General features: G+C 46.5%; 1 protein-coding gene across 2 annotated transcripts in view; it reads left to right on the top strand.

Moving 5' to 3' along the window:
- The window catches only part of RHBDL3 (rhomboid like 3), a gene marked incomplete at both ends in the record, with an annotated part of 55,854 nt that continues 35,710 nt past the window's right edge, over positions 1 to 20,144 (top strand). For both annotated transcript variants that reach the window (XM_084218768.1, XM_084218767.1), the window contains 2 exons: positions 1 to 120; positions 3,581 to 3,604. In XM_084218768.1, the coding sequence (XP_084074894.1) occupies positions 1 to 120; positions 3,581 to 3,604 (144 nt within the window). The remainder of the gene's footprint in view (positions 121 to 3,580; positions 3,605 to 20,144) is intronic.

Below are 20,144 nucleotides of genomic sequence, written 5' to 3'. Positions count from 1 at the left end.
ATGGGAGACAGGCTGCCGGAGCCTCACGCCAGCTCTTCCCCTGCTGTGGCTGCAAGCTCGGAGGCGGAAGAAATCGAGGTGCTGGACTCCGAAGATGTCCTACCTATGGCCGCAGAGGATGTAAGTTTCCTTTGCTCGGTACCTTCCCCCCTTTCCCCCGGGCCGGGATAATCGGCTCAAGCTATTCATAGCTGAAGCCCGGGATGGGCACAGGAGCGGGGCCGGTGACCCTGCGGGACCAGGGAAAGCCGCCGTCCCCGCCGCCCTCCCGCCGCTGGGTGTCTGCGGGCTCCAGCAGCCGCCGGGCTGGCTCCGTCCCCGGGGCCGCAGTTCCCGTCCTTCCAAGCCCCGGCGGCCCGGGCAGGCTCCCGGTTCGCTGGGTGCCCGCGTCCGGTGGGGAGATGCCGGCGGGTGGCGGCGGATCGGGCAGGGGCATCGGACTGCGCACGGACGCGACTCTGGAGCCTGGAGAGGAGCTGACGCCTTGTCTCGAGAGGCTGCCGGGGGACAGAGAGCTCCTCCAGAGTCACAGCCACCCTGAGGATGACAGATGTGAAACGCTCCCGCTCTGGGGAGCTGCTCCCTCTTCTAGCCCCCGAGCAACAAACAGTCGAATAAGTTTTCTCCTCGGCTCGACAGGGCTGGTGGCTTCTCTCCACCCTCCGAGTTCTGATGGCACGTGAGGGTGGGATAACTTAGCACCGGCTCTCTGCTCACCCAGCCCAGAAGGACGCGACGGGGTCCTGCGCACTCCAGATCTGCTCCTGCCGTGCTGAGCGGCAGTGCCTGCAGAGCTGAGGCAATTGTTCTGCATCTGCCGGACCCGGAGGCAGGAGCTCGCCGTGCACCTGTCTGGGAGGGAGTGAACGTGAGAGATCCTGTATTCCTGGTGCATCCCAGGACTGCTCACAGCTCTCATTCCCAGCAAAATCGGCTGGGATGAGGACTGAAAAGTGTCTGCTCAGTCTGCAGCGGTAAGTGCAGGGTCTGTTCCAGCCTGTCAGACATAAAGCAGAGATACTAAATGTCTTTCTGAAGCGGGCACTGGCTCGGGTCTTGCACCACGAAAGGGACACTTGGGAGTTGAACGTCCAGCAACTGCACATCCCCTCGGCCCTCTCTCTACCTTTTTGACGCTGCTGGAGGAAGCCGCCCAGGCATGCTTAGGGACAGAGCCTGTTCCTCACCCCCCAGCCCTTCCTTCTGAATCACCTAGAATTCGTTTGCTGTTGGATTTTCCTCCCAGAGGGCAGTGGAGGAAGTGCAGTTGCTTGCTAGAGCTGCATTCTCCAGTCTGTAGTCCTGAGCACAGTGCAGTCAGGAGGGAGCGTGTGATGCAGGTTGACCTCTGCTACAACACTGCCAGACAGTCTAAGAGGAGATGCCTGACTCAGGGGTGTGTGTAGCTTTGATTTGGAAAGGGTGGCTTTCCAGGAGCTTTTACAGTCCAGGTTTCCAAATCCCATTGCTGGCTTACGTCAGACTGTGACCTTTTCTTCTCTGACAAATTTTGTGCTTGTCTGGATGGTCCTACAGGAAAGATTTCCTGTTGTGATACATGTGAGCCCCTTGGAGTTGCTCCAGCTTCTACACAGACACAGCCATTAGCAATTCAATCCTGCCAGGGGGCCCAGGAGATGCTGAAATGCTGAGTGCCTGGCAGGATTGGGCTCCTGGGACAGGAGCTGTCCCTGATGAAGTTAGATTCTCATCCCAGTTCTGCTGCTGCCTTTCTGCTTGACCTTGAGGTAGGACAGCTTGGGTCAGATCCAGCTTGCAGTGTCTTGCCATTACTTGCATTGTTATTTGACTCTGGTACCTTGTTTTCTATAATCAACAAAACTAAAGCCTGCAGCTGCACTGGTTATGGGAAGCTGCTGAGACCTGGCAGTAGATGATGTGACAGAAGCCTGAGGTATCATGTATCATCTGCAAGTCAGAAAAGCAGGAAGCAGTGTAAATACCCTCCTTCTACTCCGCCAAGATTTCCTGCTGAAACAAGCAGGCTACAGAACATCATCTCTGAAAATTTCAACTGCTCTGTGCTACTCTGTGCCCCCTGAGACCTAACTGGGGGTTGATTTTGTGTTGTTGCTATTACATCTGAAAGCCTGATGGAAGCTCTCTGGCTTGGCCGGCAAGAACTGACACAAGGTCAGTTCTTTATGTGTTATTAACCACAAAAATATAACACAATGGAGGTTTGGCTGTCACAGCCTTGAAGTATGTAACAGTTCAGCTGTGATGTCATTGTAGCTCTCAGAGCAGCATTCCATAAAGCCAGGATTCAAACAGTCCCAAAATGTTCTGTTTAAAGTGCTGGACTGATTTATGATGATAAATGAGAGCTTATAAATGGAGAGAGACATGGGGAGGAGGGGAGCCAACAAATTAACTAATGAAAAGTAATTCAGTGGTCTGATACCCCACTGTCTCTTCAGTCAATTCTGCTTTAGATTTGCCTACCATGTAAAAGGAAATGTTCTTCTAGGACTAGATAAGACTCTCACCAGATTTCTGCTTTGCTAATAGCATTGTGAGGAGATTTGCTTATAAAGGTATGATATTTGTTGTTTTACTCAATTTGTTTCTTTTCTGGGAAGGTGAATGAGGCAGAGAAAACAACAGATCTGGAAATGTGCAAATGTTTCTGGGGATCCTAAGCCAGCAGTTACCTCGGTGCTGCCCCATGGAAGTTGCTGTCTTCTCAACTGGCCCCTAAATCTGGGATAGATGAGAGCCTTAAACAATTCAGTAGGAATTTCCTCTGTTTCATGGGACAGTGAGGCAGCAAGTCTGGGTCAGGGAGATGAGTTGATATCATTCTCTCTACAAAGCATAAATCAGAGCCAGTTTCCGGCTAATTTTTTCTGTTTCCAAGTGACAAGGACTTGCGGAACGTTCACACGGTTGTGAGCGTCAAAGTGGAGCTTCCTCCTATACAGCATTTTTAAGGCAGATCTGATAGAACAAAAGATGTGGGGTAAATCCTTGCAGTGGGCTTTCTCCAGCCTTCCACCCTCCCACCTTGCACAAGAGGAATTACCTGTTTTTCAGATGTGGACATGTGAGGATCAGAGAATTGATGGGTTATCAAAAGCCTGCAGAAAACCAGACTCAGGAGCAGGCAGTAGACAGGGCTCTGACAACCCAGCAAAGGAATTGATGGGTCAGTGTTGGACCACAGGATCTCAGAAAGTGATCTGGAAAAACATTGCTAATTCATCCATTCCCTCAATATACACAGAGCTTTCTTGATCTCTGTGAGTAAAAACCCCTTTTTTCCTTGCTTGCCTGCAAATAGACAAAGTGGGAGAAAACAGAATTAACACATGAATGTTTTTGAGTTCATCCTAATTTGGATTTGTAAGTGAAAACTGTTCTCCCTGTGTTTGGTAGATTCCCTTTCCTCCTCCTCCGGAAGGGTAGGTGATTCTGGGATGAAGAAGGATGTTGGAAATGGCATTAAATCATTTGGTTATTTCTCTCTTAGAATATACTTCTACAGTTTACTGCATGTTAATGTCATTGCTCTTATACCTTCTTTTTACTCTTTCTCCTCCCTTATGCTGCCTCTCAGCACTGGAAAGCCCTATTTGATCAGGTATGTGAACAACTGATATATTCTCTCTGTCTTGTGAGCAAAGAGCCTAACCTCTGGTTAATTTCCTCTGTACTGACTTTCCCCTGCATTTAAAATACAGCCTAGGAGTAATGTGCTGCATGCTCCCAGTTCCCAGGATGCTGATATGCAAGTCATAATTATCTCAGCTGCTTTGGGCCTTTCTCTCAGTTCCTCTTCAGAGTAGCCAGGGACAGGACTGAGCCCATCCCTGGCAGCTCAGGGGCTGAGCCAAGGTGCTGCAGCAGGTGCTCTGTTTCCTGCCAGTTGTGCTGTCCTTGCTTGGGGATTAAAGGATCTTCTGCTCTTTCAGGCAGGCAGACTAAGACCTGTAAATCCAGCACAGTGTTCTTTGAAATGGCTCCCCAGCTGCTGAACTGACTTCTGCAGGGTTACATCATCCAGGCAGGACCTGCTGTTTTAAACTTGCACAGGATTAGCAAAGAATCTGCTTCTGTACCAAAGACTGTGGTCGTGTCAGGTAAATGCCTGGGGACAGATCTGTAGCTGGCTGAAGTCAGCACAGCTCTGAAGAGCTCCGAACTATAGCTGCTGAGATTTTGGGTTGTGGGTTCTAGTTTGTAAATGATGCTTTTAGCTGCTTTAATGGACATGTTTGCTTTGTGGTATCCCTTCCATCTGCCGGGTTGAAATGTGTAGCAGCTATAAACAGAGGGGTTTTTCTAGGGTTGATTTGCTTCTAAACTGCAGCACTCTCTTGATGTCATAAACTTTTGTGCTGCTGTGCGTGCCTGTAAATGTCACCTTCTGTGAGGGAGCTTCCTCTGACGCTGGCATCATCCTGGCAATAAAGTTCGGATGGGATTTCATTCCTGCTTTATGAAGCGATAATCTTGCCTCTGTGGCTGGCTGCACTACAAGGCCAAAAGCTGTGGTGCAGCCTGCAAAAGGATGTCCTTGGTACCCTGGGGGTCCTGTTGTCATTCAGCTATTAACTGGGGCTGCCTGTTCTGATGAGTGCTCATTTATACAGGGTTAGCCGTGACCAGCTGCTAATCCACGTGCCTGGACTGCAGCAAGTTGGCTGTGGTACAGTCAGCAGGCAGTTGGGAACTGGGTATTGTGATTGTTGATCACACCTAAATTGTGTGGTGTGTTTGAATCTGCTGGGGCTCATAGGGGATGCTGCCACTGAAAAGGTGGATGCACAATAAATTGCTTGTGGTCTGGGCTGAATGTTTGTTCCAGCCGCTTTGAATTCTTCTGTCTCCAACGCTGGCCCTAATTTGGAGTCTTATTCTACAAGCATCCTTTGAAGTCATTGAGTCCTTGTGGGATGGGGCTGTTGGCTGTAGCTACCTCAGGCTCAAAGAGAGGAATCTGTAATTTCCCATTGGACTTATATGAATAGTAGATGAGATTTTTTTTTTTTTAAGGGGAGGGAGTTTGACTGTTGGATGTACAGAACACTAGCCCAGTAACAATGGAACAGGCTGTAAAGACAGACCTTCAGTAATTAGCTGTGTTTCAATTAGGGCTGCAGCTGAATTTTAAACCTTGTCTAAGACTTTATTATCAAAGAGAATGCAACCTGTGACAATTACACATAAGTCCTGAGTAAATCAATAATGTCCTTGTTGCCTGTGGGCAAAACTGATGTCTTCTTGGAGCATTATATCAGTAAAGCAATGCAATTAGACCTGCAGTGAATTGCAAGATGCTGTTTGTCATGGAACAAGGTTGCTATTCCCAGCAGCAGTGTGCTAGGAGGAGAGGGGAGCACTTTGTTTAGCTCTGATTGGCATACGTGTGAAACATAAGGACAGTCTTAATAACTAGAGAAAGCCTGTGTTGACACTGGGAACAGTTGCAGATTTCCCTGGGAGTCAGGATCTGACTGGGTGTGTCCTCGGAGTGGAAATGGGTGGCCCAAGGTGCAGGTGCATTTGTGACTCCTGGGCTGGGACTGAGGTTTGAGAGCCACCTTCTCAGCTGAGACACGTGGGCCTCTGCACTCACCACCTCCCAAGAGAGCAAAAGAAGGCTCTGGAGAAAGTGTTAAGAGTAGTTGGGAATTTACAGGCTGGTAGTCTGCAAGTGACTTGTTGCTGTTAAACTCTGTCATCCCAGAAAACTGTGAAGGACAGGTCAGAGCACACACAGAGCCTTTGAGAGGGAAAAGAAATTATTATTAATGCTTGGTTGTTTGGGTTTTTTTTCTCTGAGAAAGTTTTTTTTAAACTTTCATTTAAGTTTACTGACCAAAAAAAGCAGCAAGTTTTCTGTTTAGACATACAAAATTTAAGGGGTTTGTTTTTTTTATGATCTCCCCCTCCCCAGCTTAAATTAAAAATTCAAAACTTCTTGATGGAAAAATTGCTGCTCAGCCATAAAGCAGTGCTTTTTGCTTGGTTATTTTAGGAGAAAGGAGTGACTGACCATGTTTTCTGTAGGAATTTTTTATTTGTTTTGATCCAGCTCTAATCTGTCACACCGGGAACTGTCAGTATCTCAAGCCAAGATCTTCAGCTACTTGCAAATTGATTTATTTAAGAAGTAAAGGAACCTAAATTCGACAAAAACTCAGACACAGAAATGCTTCCTATGCTTTAAGGTTCAAAGAAGCCCTTCCCAGGACAAAATCCTGACTAAACTGAAGCAAGTACCAAAATTCCTCCTGGATTTAGTGGGGTCAGCACTTCACTCAAGAGTTTGGGAACTGGCAGACTCACAGCTCTTCAGTGCTGCAGCCAGACAGCTACAGTTCAGCTGCTGCCTCATACTGTGCTTGCAAGATGTGGTTTTTATTACAAGGCCATGGCCCTCGGGCAGCTCTAACTCACTTTTATATGGGAACTTTTATAGGGATTCATACATTTATTTATTGTGCTCATAAACACCCTCCACCCCCACACACACATTAGCTCTGCATCTGCTGCCTTCTGCAGTGCCTGCACCATCGCTGTGTGCTCTGTGCTGTCTGTGAAGAATCTGAGCTCTGAGCAGAGCAAGCTCTCTCCATCCCTCTGCAATCACCGGGGGTTTTCTTCATTCGTTCTTCAGTGGCCAAAGCCCCGTTTTTTTGTTAATCTTCTGGCAAAGTTGAAAATGCAACAATCCCAGGAGCAGCTGCTGACAGTTTCATGCTTCTCTGTGTTAATAAGATTTGTTAATTGCCTTGCACTCAGACATGAGAACATCTCCCAGCCCTTGCTGAAGCCAAGTTGCCTGATGGTTGGAGAGTGAGTCTGCAGATGAGTGTCCTGAGGGGCTGTTCCTGCTTTACTGTGTCCTCCCTAGGGCCTCGGGTGCAGCTCTTTGCTGCCATGTCCCCAGTGCCCCTGCTTTGGCAATGACTGCAGCTGGTTGGTGTTATCCAGCCCTTGGCTGGGCTGGGTGAAAGGGGCTATCTAGGACAACAGCGTTTGTTCTTGGGACAGACCTGCCGTCTGCAGGTGGCTTTTAACCTTGTTAGATGGTAAGAGCTTGTATCATCTTCTCTGTTTCCCCATCCCTAAGGCTGTTGAGATTTCGAGGGTGAATTAGCATTATCAGCCCTCATCCTGGAGCTCTCACTTTTTCTCATCCATACCCTGGTTTGTAGTCATGACAACAAACTTGTTTTAAATAGACACACAAAAAACTCTCCAAAAAGACCCTCCTTACTGCCTCAACACCTTGATCCTATTGCTTGTCAATCCAGGCTGTGTTTTTGTTGCAGCTGCTTTAGAAATCCTAGATTCCTCCCTGAGACTTGTATGTGGGTGTGATGGCAACAGATGAACAGAGTTTATGGGGAATGCAGAGAGATGCCAAGTTACCCAGTCTGTGTAGGCAGCTAATGGAAAACTTGAGCTCAGAAACAAGGCTGTAGAGTTAGACATTCACTTGCCAGGAAGAGTTCAGTTGCTGACACTACCAGCAGTGGGTGCAGCTGAACCTGCTCCACCATGGTCTCATAAAACATTAAAATATGCTTCAAAAGATGCTGACTTTGCAGCTGCCTTAAATCCAGGGCTGGTTCCTGCACAATTGAAATTGCAGAGCAATCCATAAAATTGGGGCAGCTATTATCAATTGTTGGTGGTAACTGGGGAAAGGAATTATTTTGAACTTAATGATCTTTTATGTTAACTGTCCCTTTTTTCTGGGTAACATTTAGTGCAGGCAGGCAGAGCTATTTCCTACGCTGTAAAAGAAATTCCAGTTTATTACTGGGGCACTGTTGAGCTAAACATGACCCTTTGCTTTGAAACATTCCCCTGCCTATTGTTGCTGGCAAACCTCTGCCAGCTGTGGCTGCAAGACCTCTCCAGGCAGGTCTCCCTGAGCTGTAGGCAGTGGTTTGTGCCTTGAGATTTCACCTCTTTCTCTAACAAACAACTTGTGTCTCACTGCTGGTTTGTTGGATCACTGGGAACAGGTGGAGCACAAACTGTAATACAAAGAATAGGAAATTGAGGCAGTGATAGCAGCAGTATAGCCAGGGGGGTTGAGCCCAGGGTTTTGTGCAGCCTTCAAGTCCTTGCCTGAATTTTGGACTATTGCTGCCTTTATAGTGTTCATTGGGACATCTGTCCACATTTAAATGGAATGGTGCTGCAGACAGGAGGCTATGGAAACTGCGATTAGGAAATAGTCATCAACTTGTCACTTCATCTGCTAAGGTGTCTGGGGAATCAGAGGTGCTGGTGGGAAGAATGTCCATGGTGATAAGAGATTAGCATCCAGGCCCCAAACCAGCATCTGCCTCGTCTGCCATATCAGATACTTCTGAGAGTGTGACGGGAAATGTGTCCCCTTCTCCCCCTCTGCCAAGCTGTGCATTGTAGAGACATTTTAAAATCTACAAGGGTCTCTTTACAATGCACAGAGGGGGTTCTGCATCTGCCCCACGCCTTGAAGTCTAATCTCATTTACAGTTGTCAGCGTGGGCTGCTGGAGGAGATGAAAGGCAGAGGACAAGGAGGGAGAATAGATTAGTCTCGAGCAGAGGGCACTGGGAGTGCACCTGCCTCTGCTGCTACCTTGCGAAGGGGCGGCAGTAGCAGCTGGGCATGTGTCATCTGCTGCTCTTTGAGGCACCCAGCCATGGAGCACACGATTAATGACTCAAGGGGCTGGGCTTTTGTGAGTGATAAAGCCCTGGGATTTAGACTGGGCTCTCAGGCCTTTTCTCTGAGCAACACCATCACTTTACATTTCTCAAGTGGCGTTGTGGTCGCAGAGAGCTGTCTGTGGCCACAATGCTTTCCTTTCTCCTCTGTCCCCAAACTGGGCTGACCTTTGCCATACAGCATTAACCCTTTGACTCCTCCACTTTGGGTTATGGGGTTGAGGTAAAAAAAAAGAATCCCTTCAAATTCATTGCCCTGTGGATAGCCTTGAAGGGAAAAAGGGGCTGGTAGGAGATGTGTTTTTGCTGAAGGAGATTGGTTTGCTGTTGCCCTCTAGATTATCAATTCCTCACTGCCTTCAGCCAGAGGCTTTTTTGAATACAGCCTGGGAAAAGGGAGGGGAATTTATCCTTCCCTCAGTCAAGGAAGGAAACTTGGACATTGAGCAGCAAATATCTGTCCAAGTGACTATTCCCTCTGCAGGATAATGTCTTTTACCATGCCTGGATTAGCCTCTGTCCATCCCCAGTATTGTTACAGTGGATGGCAATCTCCCAGCACTTCCAGGCTTATACCCAGATTTGACTTTTAGCCAAAACACCCTGGAGTGATGGCTCAGCATGAAAAAGCCACATGGAGGTCATTAACAATATTCCCACCCCTTGAAAGATAACCAGCAAAAGTGTCCCAGGTTCCTCCTTAATCTTCTAATATCTCTGTACACGGAGCACCAGCCAGCCCTTATGCTGAATATGGATCTCTTTATTTTACACCTTCCCTACAGCTTGAAAAAATTTGTGATCAGCTATCCCATTTCTCCTTTCCCTGGCTATTTGGGCACTCCTCTCTCCAATCCCACCAGCCTGTACACTGACTGTTGACTCTGACTAGTGCAAAAAGTTGGGAGTAGAAGCCATCAGTATGAACCAGATATTGGCAGCATAGCAAATACAGCACTCTTAAGCTTGTGCCAGTAAAAGCAGCATCTCCTGAAATGTTTCAAGGAGTCATAACAAACACGCCAAAAAACACATGGAGGCTGAGTCAGTCTTACACAGCTCATGAGTTACTGGCAGCTTGATTTCTCTAGATTTGTAAAAAGCCTCAGGAAACTTCCTACTCATTACACATTTGTGTACCTTCCACGTCTGAGCCTAGTAACCTGCACGTTGGAGTGCAGTGTCCGAGAGGGATGCAGAGCTGTGTCCAGAGCTGTGTGTCTTTGCTGCTTCCTGGTCCCAGCTGCAGCAGGGGGCTGTGGAATCTCTGCTCTGCTGTTTCAGCTGGATGTGCGGGATGGGATTTAGGCACATAGATCCTTGCTAATGCATTGTTCTCAAATCCTGTCTTGCACATAGAAAATCACTGAAGCAATAAAAACGTTTAAGCCTGCGTGTTTAGAAAGAAAGGGGAGAAAAAGCCATAAACACAGAGTGGATTGATGCTGTTTTGCAAATCAGCTGGTGCATTGTGCTCTGTGGCTGTGTGCTGTCATGACAGAGAAGGGGAAGAGATCATCTCATCTCCAGAGGAGCAAGCCAGCTGCTTAGCGAGTGGAAACAGTTTGGAGGTGCTTTTCTACACCATCATCATGCCTGTAACATTTACAGGACTTCTAAAGTTACACTCTACCAGACAAAACAAATGTTTCTCCTCTACAGTAGGAAGTATGATGTTCCCATTGCTTTCTGGTATTTGCAATCAGTGTAAAAGTACTGGGGCACGTTTGCAAATTAAATGCAGCAGTGGGAGTGTTTGAGTTTGACAGCAGCCAAGAAAGCTGTGATCTCTTTCTGCCTCCTCACTAGGTGTTGTACTATATGTTGGTCTGAAATCAGTTAAGTAACAGCAGACCATGAGACAAAATTGATGGTATTCAGCTGATGGGCTGTTTTCCTGCACCACTGTACATACAGGCTCCTGAGGAAAGCTGATCTTTGAATGACCTGGATTTTTGTGTGATTCAAACCTGGTTGTGTTTGCCTGTTCAAGCTGTAGCACTTTTTTCCCTCTCCCAGTCTCTTGAGTGGTGACATCAACACTGATCTGTCTGCTCAGGGTGACACAGGGAATATTCTGTTCCCTAGAGACAATATTTCTTGGTGAAAAGTGTAGTGAAAGTCCTGAATGTTTGTGATCCCTTCGAGTCTCACTTGGACCTTGAATTCTTTCAACTTTGAAAGTAAAACCCCACACTAGCAAGACACAGAGAATTTATGAGTTCTTAGTGTCCATTCCTGTTGCTTAGGAACAGGTATCTGCAGTGACCTGTGTTGTTGGTGAGAAGAGTAACGATGTATGAAACTGATGTTAAACAAGCAAGATCAATCTTACCCCTAGGAACTGTTCTTCATGTTCTTTGATACTTGACATACTTTGTAAGTAGCAAATACTCTGGAGTCTCCTGAGTTCCATGAGGGAAAGATGAATGAGACAGCTGGAGGCAGAGCTGTTTGTGACTATCATCAAACCTCTGGTCTGATGCATTTCTTCAGGGCAGTGTTCCCTGAGGAAACATCTCTGCCTCAGTGAGCCTTCACAAATAGGTGCCAATGATAAATAGGAGTGCCTGGTTTGTGGAGGATTTTGTTTATGATGTACAGTGGTAGTGGAAGGGTTTGTTGAATGCAGCCTGCAGCCAGGGAGATGTAGCCTTGTTTGCCTCTTGGGAGAGAAAGGATCAATACTATAGAAGGTAAAAAACTGGAACTGTCACAAAAACTATTGGAGGACCTGATCCTGAATGCTCTGACTTGGTTTAGCAAAGCACTTGAAAACAAGTGTGACAAGTATCCTGGATTGTTTATGTGTCTGACATAAACTATGTTTTGCCAGGGTGGGTATCAGAATGGGGTGTGCCCTAAGGAATTTAGAGACCAAAGTGGGTTTTTATTTCTGCCCCTTGGCTCTAAGACAGAGCCAGATGCTCTGCCACTCCTCTCACGTTTGCGCTCACACTGAGAAATAATGGAAATTAGGACTTCAGCATTTTTTCTCACTTCAGGCAGTGGCCTCCATGGAATGATGTTGGGTTTTAGCCTTGTCTTTTGCCCTAGGGAGGAAAATCAAAGTGTTTATTGTGGTTCCTTCTATTTGAACTGCTGCCTCTTCCCTCAGCTACTCCTTCTTGGTTGCTGATAGAGGAGTTGCTTTTGCACACACTCCTGCTCTCACTGGATTTCTGTCTCTGGATTGTTGTCCTCCCTGTCAACAGGGAAGGCATAAATATTTTTCCTTCATATGTCCTCTGACAATAGTATTAGGTCTTGGGGAAATGTTTATTTTTGCATGGATTTGTGTATTTAGGCAGCCCTTTTGGGGGAGATTGCTATGGAGAGCATGGGAGATAGTCCTGCTGCTGCTGTCCTTGGTCTCTGAGCTGTGCTTGGAGACCATGGCGGGAGGAATAACTTCCTTCCAACCTGAATAAAGTATCTGAAGAATTTTTATTAAGCTGTATTTGCTTTATTACACTTGGACTTGCCATCCCTGGGAACTGTTTGGGCAGGTTTTGTGCATATGTGCTGTGTGCAGGATATGCCTTTGACATATTAAATATTCTGGTGTTGTCTCTTCTTGGGCTTAGTGAACCAAAGTCCCATTCAACAAGACCAGTTCTCTGGATGGCTTGTCCCAGGGTAGTGATAGAAAATTCCTCACAAATAATCGTTTTAATGTATCTGAAACAGTGTCTTCCATCTTTATTCCCCCTGTGCTCCATAAGCAGAGAGCTGCCATTACTGCATTGATTTATGGGATCTTTTAGAGTTGGCAGTGGTGGCCAAGAAGAGCCAGAAAGTCATTTGCCAGCTGCTGATTTATGACCCTGGTGAACAGTCCTGAAAAGCACAGTAAGAATTTTCTGGGCCTTACACAGTTCTAGCTGCCTGGAAGCTCCAGACTGTTATCTGACCATGTGGAGTAATAAAACTGTGAAAACGAATTCACTTTTGTGCCTACTGCAAAACAAGATCATGCAAAAATACTCCACACTAGCAAGCAACAGTGACTTTATAGGTTTATAAGCCTGTGTTTAATGACCAAGCATGTAGTGCAATGTGTGAAGTATGTTCCTTTTGCTGACTTCCAAAGCTGAACAGAGCACAGCAAGCTTTACCGATCACCGAGGCTCTGAACACCAGCTAGGGATAAAGTTCTCTTTCATCCTTATTAATTATGTAGCTGATGTGGGGTGGAGGTTTGACACAAAGCTGCACTGGGTGGTTTCATGTAGTCTAAACCAGCCTGAATTACGCTGAGCCACTGCAGTTCATTCAAGGAGAGCTGCTCTCTGCAGTGGGAGTACTGTAGTCTTTCTGAGGTCATTCTCAGCTCCTCAGATGTAGGTGAATGAGCTCTTTCTCAGTGGGAACACGAAGGTGTTTTTCTGATGTTAGCAGGCGAAGAGTCAGCCCTGCTCAGGACCTGTCTCCTGTGGTGGGGATGCTGTGTGTGTGCCAGCTGTGATGCTGACATCAGAGCAGAGATGTTTCCGAGTGCCTGGTGTTGTGTTCCTCACCGGTGCAAGGTACTTACCAACACTGTATGGGTGATCCAGCCTCTGTCATCCGACACCGATTCGGAGGGAGGGAATGACTGGCTGTAGTAACGCTCCTTCCGTCTCCTCACTCCTGCATTACTCAGTAGCCCCTAATACTGGATGTTTAACTCTATGTTGTTAGACTCAAAGCTGCTGATTCCTGTTATCCTTTCCTAGGATCTACCAGGTTAGCCAAGATACTTGTCATGATTGCTGATATGGGAGCAGGTATTTGGAATTTGAAAGAGAAAGCGTCCTAAAAGCAGGAAAACTGTGATGTGACCAGATTTAAAAAACTTGTTTATTCTCTTTCTGATGGATGTGCTCAAGTTGTCATGGTACTCAGTACCAGAGCTACAGCCAACATGGGTCTATCCCAGCTTTAGTTTTCTCCACAAAGCTTAGTATTATTGCAGAGCTATTATTAACCTAAAATCAATGTGTGCGCATACTCGCTGCTATAGAATTCTGTTTTTCACACATCAAATCAAGTCCCTGTGTATTTTCACCTTCCTCCCAGATCCGGCAGACAGTGAAAAGGGGAGCTATTTTTAATTTAGGCTATTTTTATTTGATTTAAGCAATATTCTGAAATGATCTGTGGTTTGAGTCCAGAGTAAGAAAATGTAGTTTTTCTCCTGACAGGTTTCATGGATTATTGCTATAAAGCTTCATGTCTGTAAAGGAAGGATAAAACTTCCCTCAGGAAGGGCAGAAGTTCTGATTTTGGGAAGATACAAATTTTAGTCCCTTTTAAAAACTGAAAAACAGTGGCTGTCCTCATAATAAAGAATTTACCAAGAAGGAGGAACAATTAGTCAGAGGACATAAACAAAAGTCTTGTGTGGCAGAGTGGTATCAAAAGATCCAGTTCCCTTCCCGGGAGGGTCACTGGATTAGGAATCACTTGCCTGCAACAATATTTCTGGCAACCAGAGAGATTGGCATCACTGTCAGAATGGTGCTTACAAACAATTCATCACTTTCTAGCTGTCACTACAGTTCTATCATCCCACTGGAGTGCCTGCTCCACTTGTCTTCCTGAAAGGCCGGCATGTATTGTCCAGGAGAGAAGATGAATTTCTGGTCCAACTGCAATCCCTGCCCAGAAGAAATGCACATAGAAAAAGTTTCCTCCTTTCCCCAGTGAATGTGCCCTTCTGTGCCCGAGCCCTGTCTGATGGGTCAGAGGGGAGGTCCCTCCCCAGAGCAGGTCCATCCTTCCGTGCTGGGTGTGCTGCACCCTGGGGTGTGGTGATGGGGTAGCAAGTTGTTACCAGGGTGCAGATGCTGGTCACAGCAATAAGGGCTGAGGCCACTGGCTTCTTTGTGCTCTACAGGGAGGAAGAGGGAGAGAGGCAGAGCAGATCTGACTGTACAGGACGGCTTGAGCTGTGGAAAAGCAGAGTGCTCAGTTTTACAAGGTAACTTTAAGTCAGGACTTCAGGCCCGGCAGTAGGCAGGAAACCTTGGATGTGACAGGAGCAACATTCCCACATCAGCACTGAGCCAACACTGGTGGAGCTGCTTCAACGCAAAGCCCAGCTCAGCTTTTTTCTGGCTCCTGAAGGGGCTGTTTGTGACAGTCCAGGTGATTTCTGTGCTGGTGCCCCTTGAACTGGAACAGCCCCCACCTGCCCTGCTGCAGCCTTTTTACACAGAGTCCCAGCTAATGAAGCACAAGGTAAGATGAGTTCTCTGCACTTGTATGGGCAGAACTTTTCCTTGCTGCGTACATTTCCACCCTGGTTTCCACCTTGCAGCACGTGGTAGGCACAGCCCTGGTCCTTGCTGCAAGGGGTGTCTAACACAGCCCACACTGGTCACAGCATCCTGGCACCTGATAAGGCTGAGGGGGACCACCAAGCTCTGAGCCCAGCAGCTCTCCCATGGGGCTGCCCTGCAGTGTGCTCCACTCTTTTCTGCCTGATGGAGCAGAAAAGGGAGGAGCAGCAGTTGTCTCCTAGGGCTGGCTGGGTCATTGGTGTTTCTGCCTGGCCATCCTCTTGCTGGTTATTGCTCACCAGACATGTCACTAAACAGCAGCAGAGAGAGACCCAGTGGCTCAGATCTGATTAATCTCTACAACTTTATGCTGTGCCTTAATTGGATTAGCTGCAGGGGGGTGGTTTTGCTCTTGTTCCTGACTTTTTCTTAAACAGGTACTTATCACTGTGACATCTGATGGAAGCAACAAGTTCGAGTAGCAAGACCTCTGAATAAATAAGCAGTGTTTGCTTCTTCCCCACTGCTCAACTAACAGCTCCTGCCCTTCCTTTCTAAGATACTGCTGTAGCTGATGCCTGTGAGATGGCTTTGAGTAAGCCCTGCAGTCAGATCTCTTGGGAGGGGTGGGCTTTGCCTGACAGCCTGAACCCAGTGTCCCTGATTGGTAACCACAGTTCTTTTACTTTTGGGAAGGATTTCTGCTCAGCAAATGTTCAAAGCAGTATTAACTTTCCATGTTCAGTTTCTTTCATCTTTTGTCTGAGCTTTTTAGTTTCCTTCAGAGCCTGATTCTTCTGCACCTCAGGGTTTTTGCATGTATCACCACAGTGGCTGTGAGTTGTAGGGAACTGGCCTTATTCAGCACTGCAATAGCCCTTCCTCTTCCAGGACTTCAAAGCTCATTCTCCAGTATCAGTTCATTTAGTTTCATAGATGGGAAAATGGAATAAGGAGATCAGTAATCATATTCTGTTACCGTGGGGAGCTGCCTGCTACAGACCTGGAAAATGAATTGAATCCATTTGATTGTGGGATTGCCCCTGATTCCTCAAGGTGTTGTCTACCTGTGTGGTGTCCAATTGAAATGAGAAACCAGTTTAGGGGAGTTTTCCCCCTTTGTCTATTCTTCTGCTTGCAGCACGCAGTTCCCTTTTCAAGAAGCCTAAAATAGAAGCCTTTCTCCTTGCCATAGCTGTAATTGGTGCTGGATTGGGCGCTGGAGAGGTGATGGAGGGGGTACAGGCTGCTGAGACACTCTCTCTTACATCTGTTTCTAGATAGCTGTACACAAAGAGTGAATTGTAGGTGTGATATCAGGCCACGGTTCTGTTCCAGGAAGAATAATAGATGTACCAGCAACAAACTGGCTGTTTCAAGATCAAAAGTGCTGTTACATTAAAGCTGGTAATACTGCCTGGCTTGGCAAAAGCCTTCCAGACAAAGCGTTCCAGAGTTTTAATGTATATTTAGATAAACCATCTTCCACAGCGAGGTTTGAATTTAGTCCATGTACAATAGCAAGGGTTTTAGTGACTTGGTAAGAAGGTAGCTCCAAGGAATTCCCTCTTTGTACAGGGCTTGAATGTAATTAATTTGTGAACATTGCTTGCAGTGCAGCTACAGTCTCACAGCAGAGGGTTCAGTGCTTCTTGGCACCTGGAGTGCCTTTGCAGGGTGTGTGGTTGTCAGGCACAGGCTCTGCTGCTGCTCCTAAAGAAAACATGGTCATTAAGTTGAGGTATAATGGACATTAGTTTCCTTTCTCAGATTTAATGCATTCATGTATTTTGTGTCCACTGGCCCCTCAGCAGCTCACAGGCTGGATATGTAAATTGGTAGCTGCAGAGGATGACTGATCTGTTAATAGGTGGAATTTGATGCTCATAAAATGAATGCATTTATGAATGTTGCATGGCAATGGTTTGCTTGAATTTTTAAGTCTCCTGAGGATCTCTTGTAATTCTGTGGCTCTGGCTGTATTTGTTACAAAAAGCAATACAAATGGAGAGGTTCTGTGGTTTCTGAGGGCTGGCTGTTCAGTTGTCTGTGAGTATCACTTCAACTTTTTCTGTATCAAATATTATTCCAAGGAAGTTGTGAAAGTGGGAAATGCAATGATATCTGAAAACAAAACACTGCAGTCAAATTCATGGTGTCCATAGAAATAGCTGTCTTTGGAGATCTACTCAGATATTATTTTTCAGGAAAAGCCAAGTTTTAGTAGATAATTTTTTATTATTAGGCTTTTGTTGAGGGATACAGAGGACTAAAAAGATTTGGTGGGTCATTAAAATAAGTACAGATCTGCCACTGTGGGGTTTTAAATACAAAATTAAATCCTGGCCTCTTGGAAGGGGCCTCCCTTGCTTCCTTTGGGCCCCATGCTAATTTCATTGCTGGTTTCAGAAGGGTAAGGACTTCCACTGATTTTAATTTTACATTGTTTCTTTTAGTATGCAGGCATTGAAATATTAAATTTCTTTTGCTGAGGATTTCATTAAAGTAAGCTGTACACCCCTTCCATGGCAGAGCATTTGTGTGATAAATTGCATTTTACAAACACATGAGGTGGTGATGATCCCTCAGATATTGCAGAGTTACATTCTGGAAACATTGGTGCATCTTGTTTTTCCCTTTAGCGCTGTGAGGCAAATACTTCAGGTTTTCATCACTTCCACAAGCCTGGGCTGAAGGGACATTAACAAATATGCAGGGAGAATATTGTGATATGCACCATAAAGTCGTGCCAAAGTGAAAGGAATATACAGGCTCAAATGATCCCTTCCCCTGAGGCTTTTGTGCTTTATTTTAATATTTTCTAAGGTGAAGTGCTGGATCCAAGCCTTGCTACCAGCCAGCATCTTTCATGTCAGACAAAAAATCTTTCACTTGTGTCTTCCTTGGCCACCACCCCTCCAGACACTGGTGATTTCAGCACAGCAGAGTTTGACTGTGGAAAGTCTGTCACTGCTGTCATGATGTGCTGCTCTGTGGGTACTGCATCCACCTCTGCCTGGTCTGTTCTCAAGGGATGTGTGCCAGGGTTAGACTGAACAGTGTCTCAGTTTTGCAGCCTGAGGAAAGGGCTGTGGTTTGCTGTGTTTCTGAGAAGGCCATTGAAAGAGGCAGATTTGCTGTGTGGGCAGCAGGAATAAAACCAGATTCTGAAGTACCAGTGTGGAGTGGCTGAGGCCGTGGGTGGCACCTCCATGACATTTCTTTCTCTCATTGTGGCATTTGAAAAAACTCCCCCAGAGGCAGGCAGGGGTGCCTGGTTATGATGTCTTGGCTCTGAAATTGGCTAGTTGTGATTGCAGGGATCTGCAGCCTGCTCTGAGTTAGTATAAACACATCTTTCAACTTGCAAGAAACCTGCTGTGTTTCCTTGAAGGACATCAGTGAGTATGTAGACAAACCTCAGCTGCTTTTCTTCTGGAGGCTTGATCTCCCAAATAAGTTTCTCATGAGTTGATTTGTATTTGTCTCAAGTCCATGAATTCAGTGGCAGCTGAAGGTATTTGACAGCCTTGGGTACCAGTCACCCCTTGGGGCTGCAGAAGGCAGCATTGCATTGTGGACAGGTCAGTGTAACCACCAGCTCTGTGCCACTGAGCTCTGGTGTCACTGAGCTCTGGTGTCACTGAGCTCTGGTGCCACTGAGCTGAGCTCTGGCACTGCTTGTGCTGCCTGAGCTCACAGCCCTGCACACAGCTCATGAGGCTCAAGGGGGAAGGAACAGTGAAATATGGAGGGCTGAAAATGACCTCAAGAAATTTCCCCCCTTCCCCATCAGCCCCCCACCACGGATTAAAGTTATCTAGAGTGTTCCTTTTCCTTGGTGTAGGAGGGATTCTCACTTCAGCTTGTCTGAGACCAGGACCACAAGGCCTGGGAAGGGAAGAGTGAATGGAGAAGTTACTCGCCAGGACCTGCTTCTTCTGGTGATATCAGGTAGCAGTTTCTGAAACAATTTTTACTTTAGCTGCTTCCAAACTCTGTAGAGTTGACAACTGGAGCAAGGAATAGTGGTCAATTAAAACTGCAATATAATTTTAATTGACATAATAAGACTAAGGTATAGTATAATTAATTTTTTCATGCAATAAAATAGGACAGGAATTAATCTCAGCTAAGCAACCGGTCTGTTGTACTTCCTTACTTGCTACAATGAACATTTTCTGTGCAGTGAGATTTTCTAGCAAAGAAATGATGAGAGTAGAGGGTGATGGCTGTGGGCTTGCTTTCTGGCTGGCTGAGGCTGTGAGCCCAAGCATGCTGATGTGTAGTACTTTATTGAGGGCTAACCAAAACTAAAAATCCTGTCTGTATCTCCTGACCAGCTCCTCCACGTCAGTGTGATGAGCAGAGGCTGGTTATATCTGTTCTCCATCTGTGCCTTCCTCTGTCATCTTTGCTATTGTTAATTGTTAATGTCTGGCCTGAGAGATTGCCTCTTAGCACATTGCTGGTGGGATCTTTCCATGGAGGATTAAGGCTGGAGTGGATTGGCAGGAGACAGTATCCTTGCTGGGGGAACTTTGCCAGATGTATGCATGCTTGGTGCTGCTGCTCTTCCAGTTACTCCAGGTCATATCTGGACATGGGCAAGGGTCAGTTGCAGCTCCATGACCTCTGACCAGTACCTCAGGCAAGACATGGTCTGGTCTGGGTTTGGGAGAGGCCTCCTGCACCCAGCTGCTGCACATGGCTTTCGAGGAGACTTTCTGTCTGTTTACATCAGCTGCACCAGCCCTGGTCAGGTGCAGACCACTGTGTGGTCACAGAGCTTTAATAAGGCAGTGATAATGCTAACAGAGTAGAGGGGTGCTGGCAGGGGGAGTTGAGATGTCATATCTTACCATGTCATGGTCCCCATGTGGTTAATGTGTCTGTTAAAGCACACAAGTGCTTTCCTGTAGCTTTGCTTTCTGCTGCTGCCTCAGCTGCCAGGATTTCAAGGGGCACAGATCTCAGCTTGTGGCAAAAGCGTGGCCTCCTTTCCCTGTAAAGGCACTTGGTAGACATTTCCAGTGCCCTGAAGCCTAGCTGAGGGCCCTGCTAAGCTCACTGAATCCAGGCTCTGAGAGATTATATTTCATTTTGTTTTATCAGGTTTTCTTTCCCATGGAGTCTGTATTTTTTCCTGTGTCTGCACAGGGAGCATGGGAGTATTCCA

This window comes from Fringilla coelebs, assembly GCF_963513975.1.
Source record: "Fringilla coelebs genome assembly, chromosome: 19".
Classification (NCBI taxonomy): domain Eukaryota; kingdom Metazoa; phylum Chordata; class Aves; order Passeriformes; family Fringillidae; genus Fringilla; species Fringilla coelebs.
This window is presented reverse-complemented; position numbering and strand designations above follow the sequence as displayed.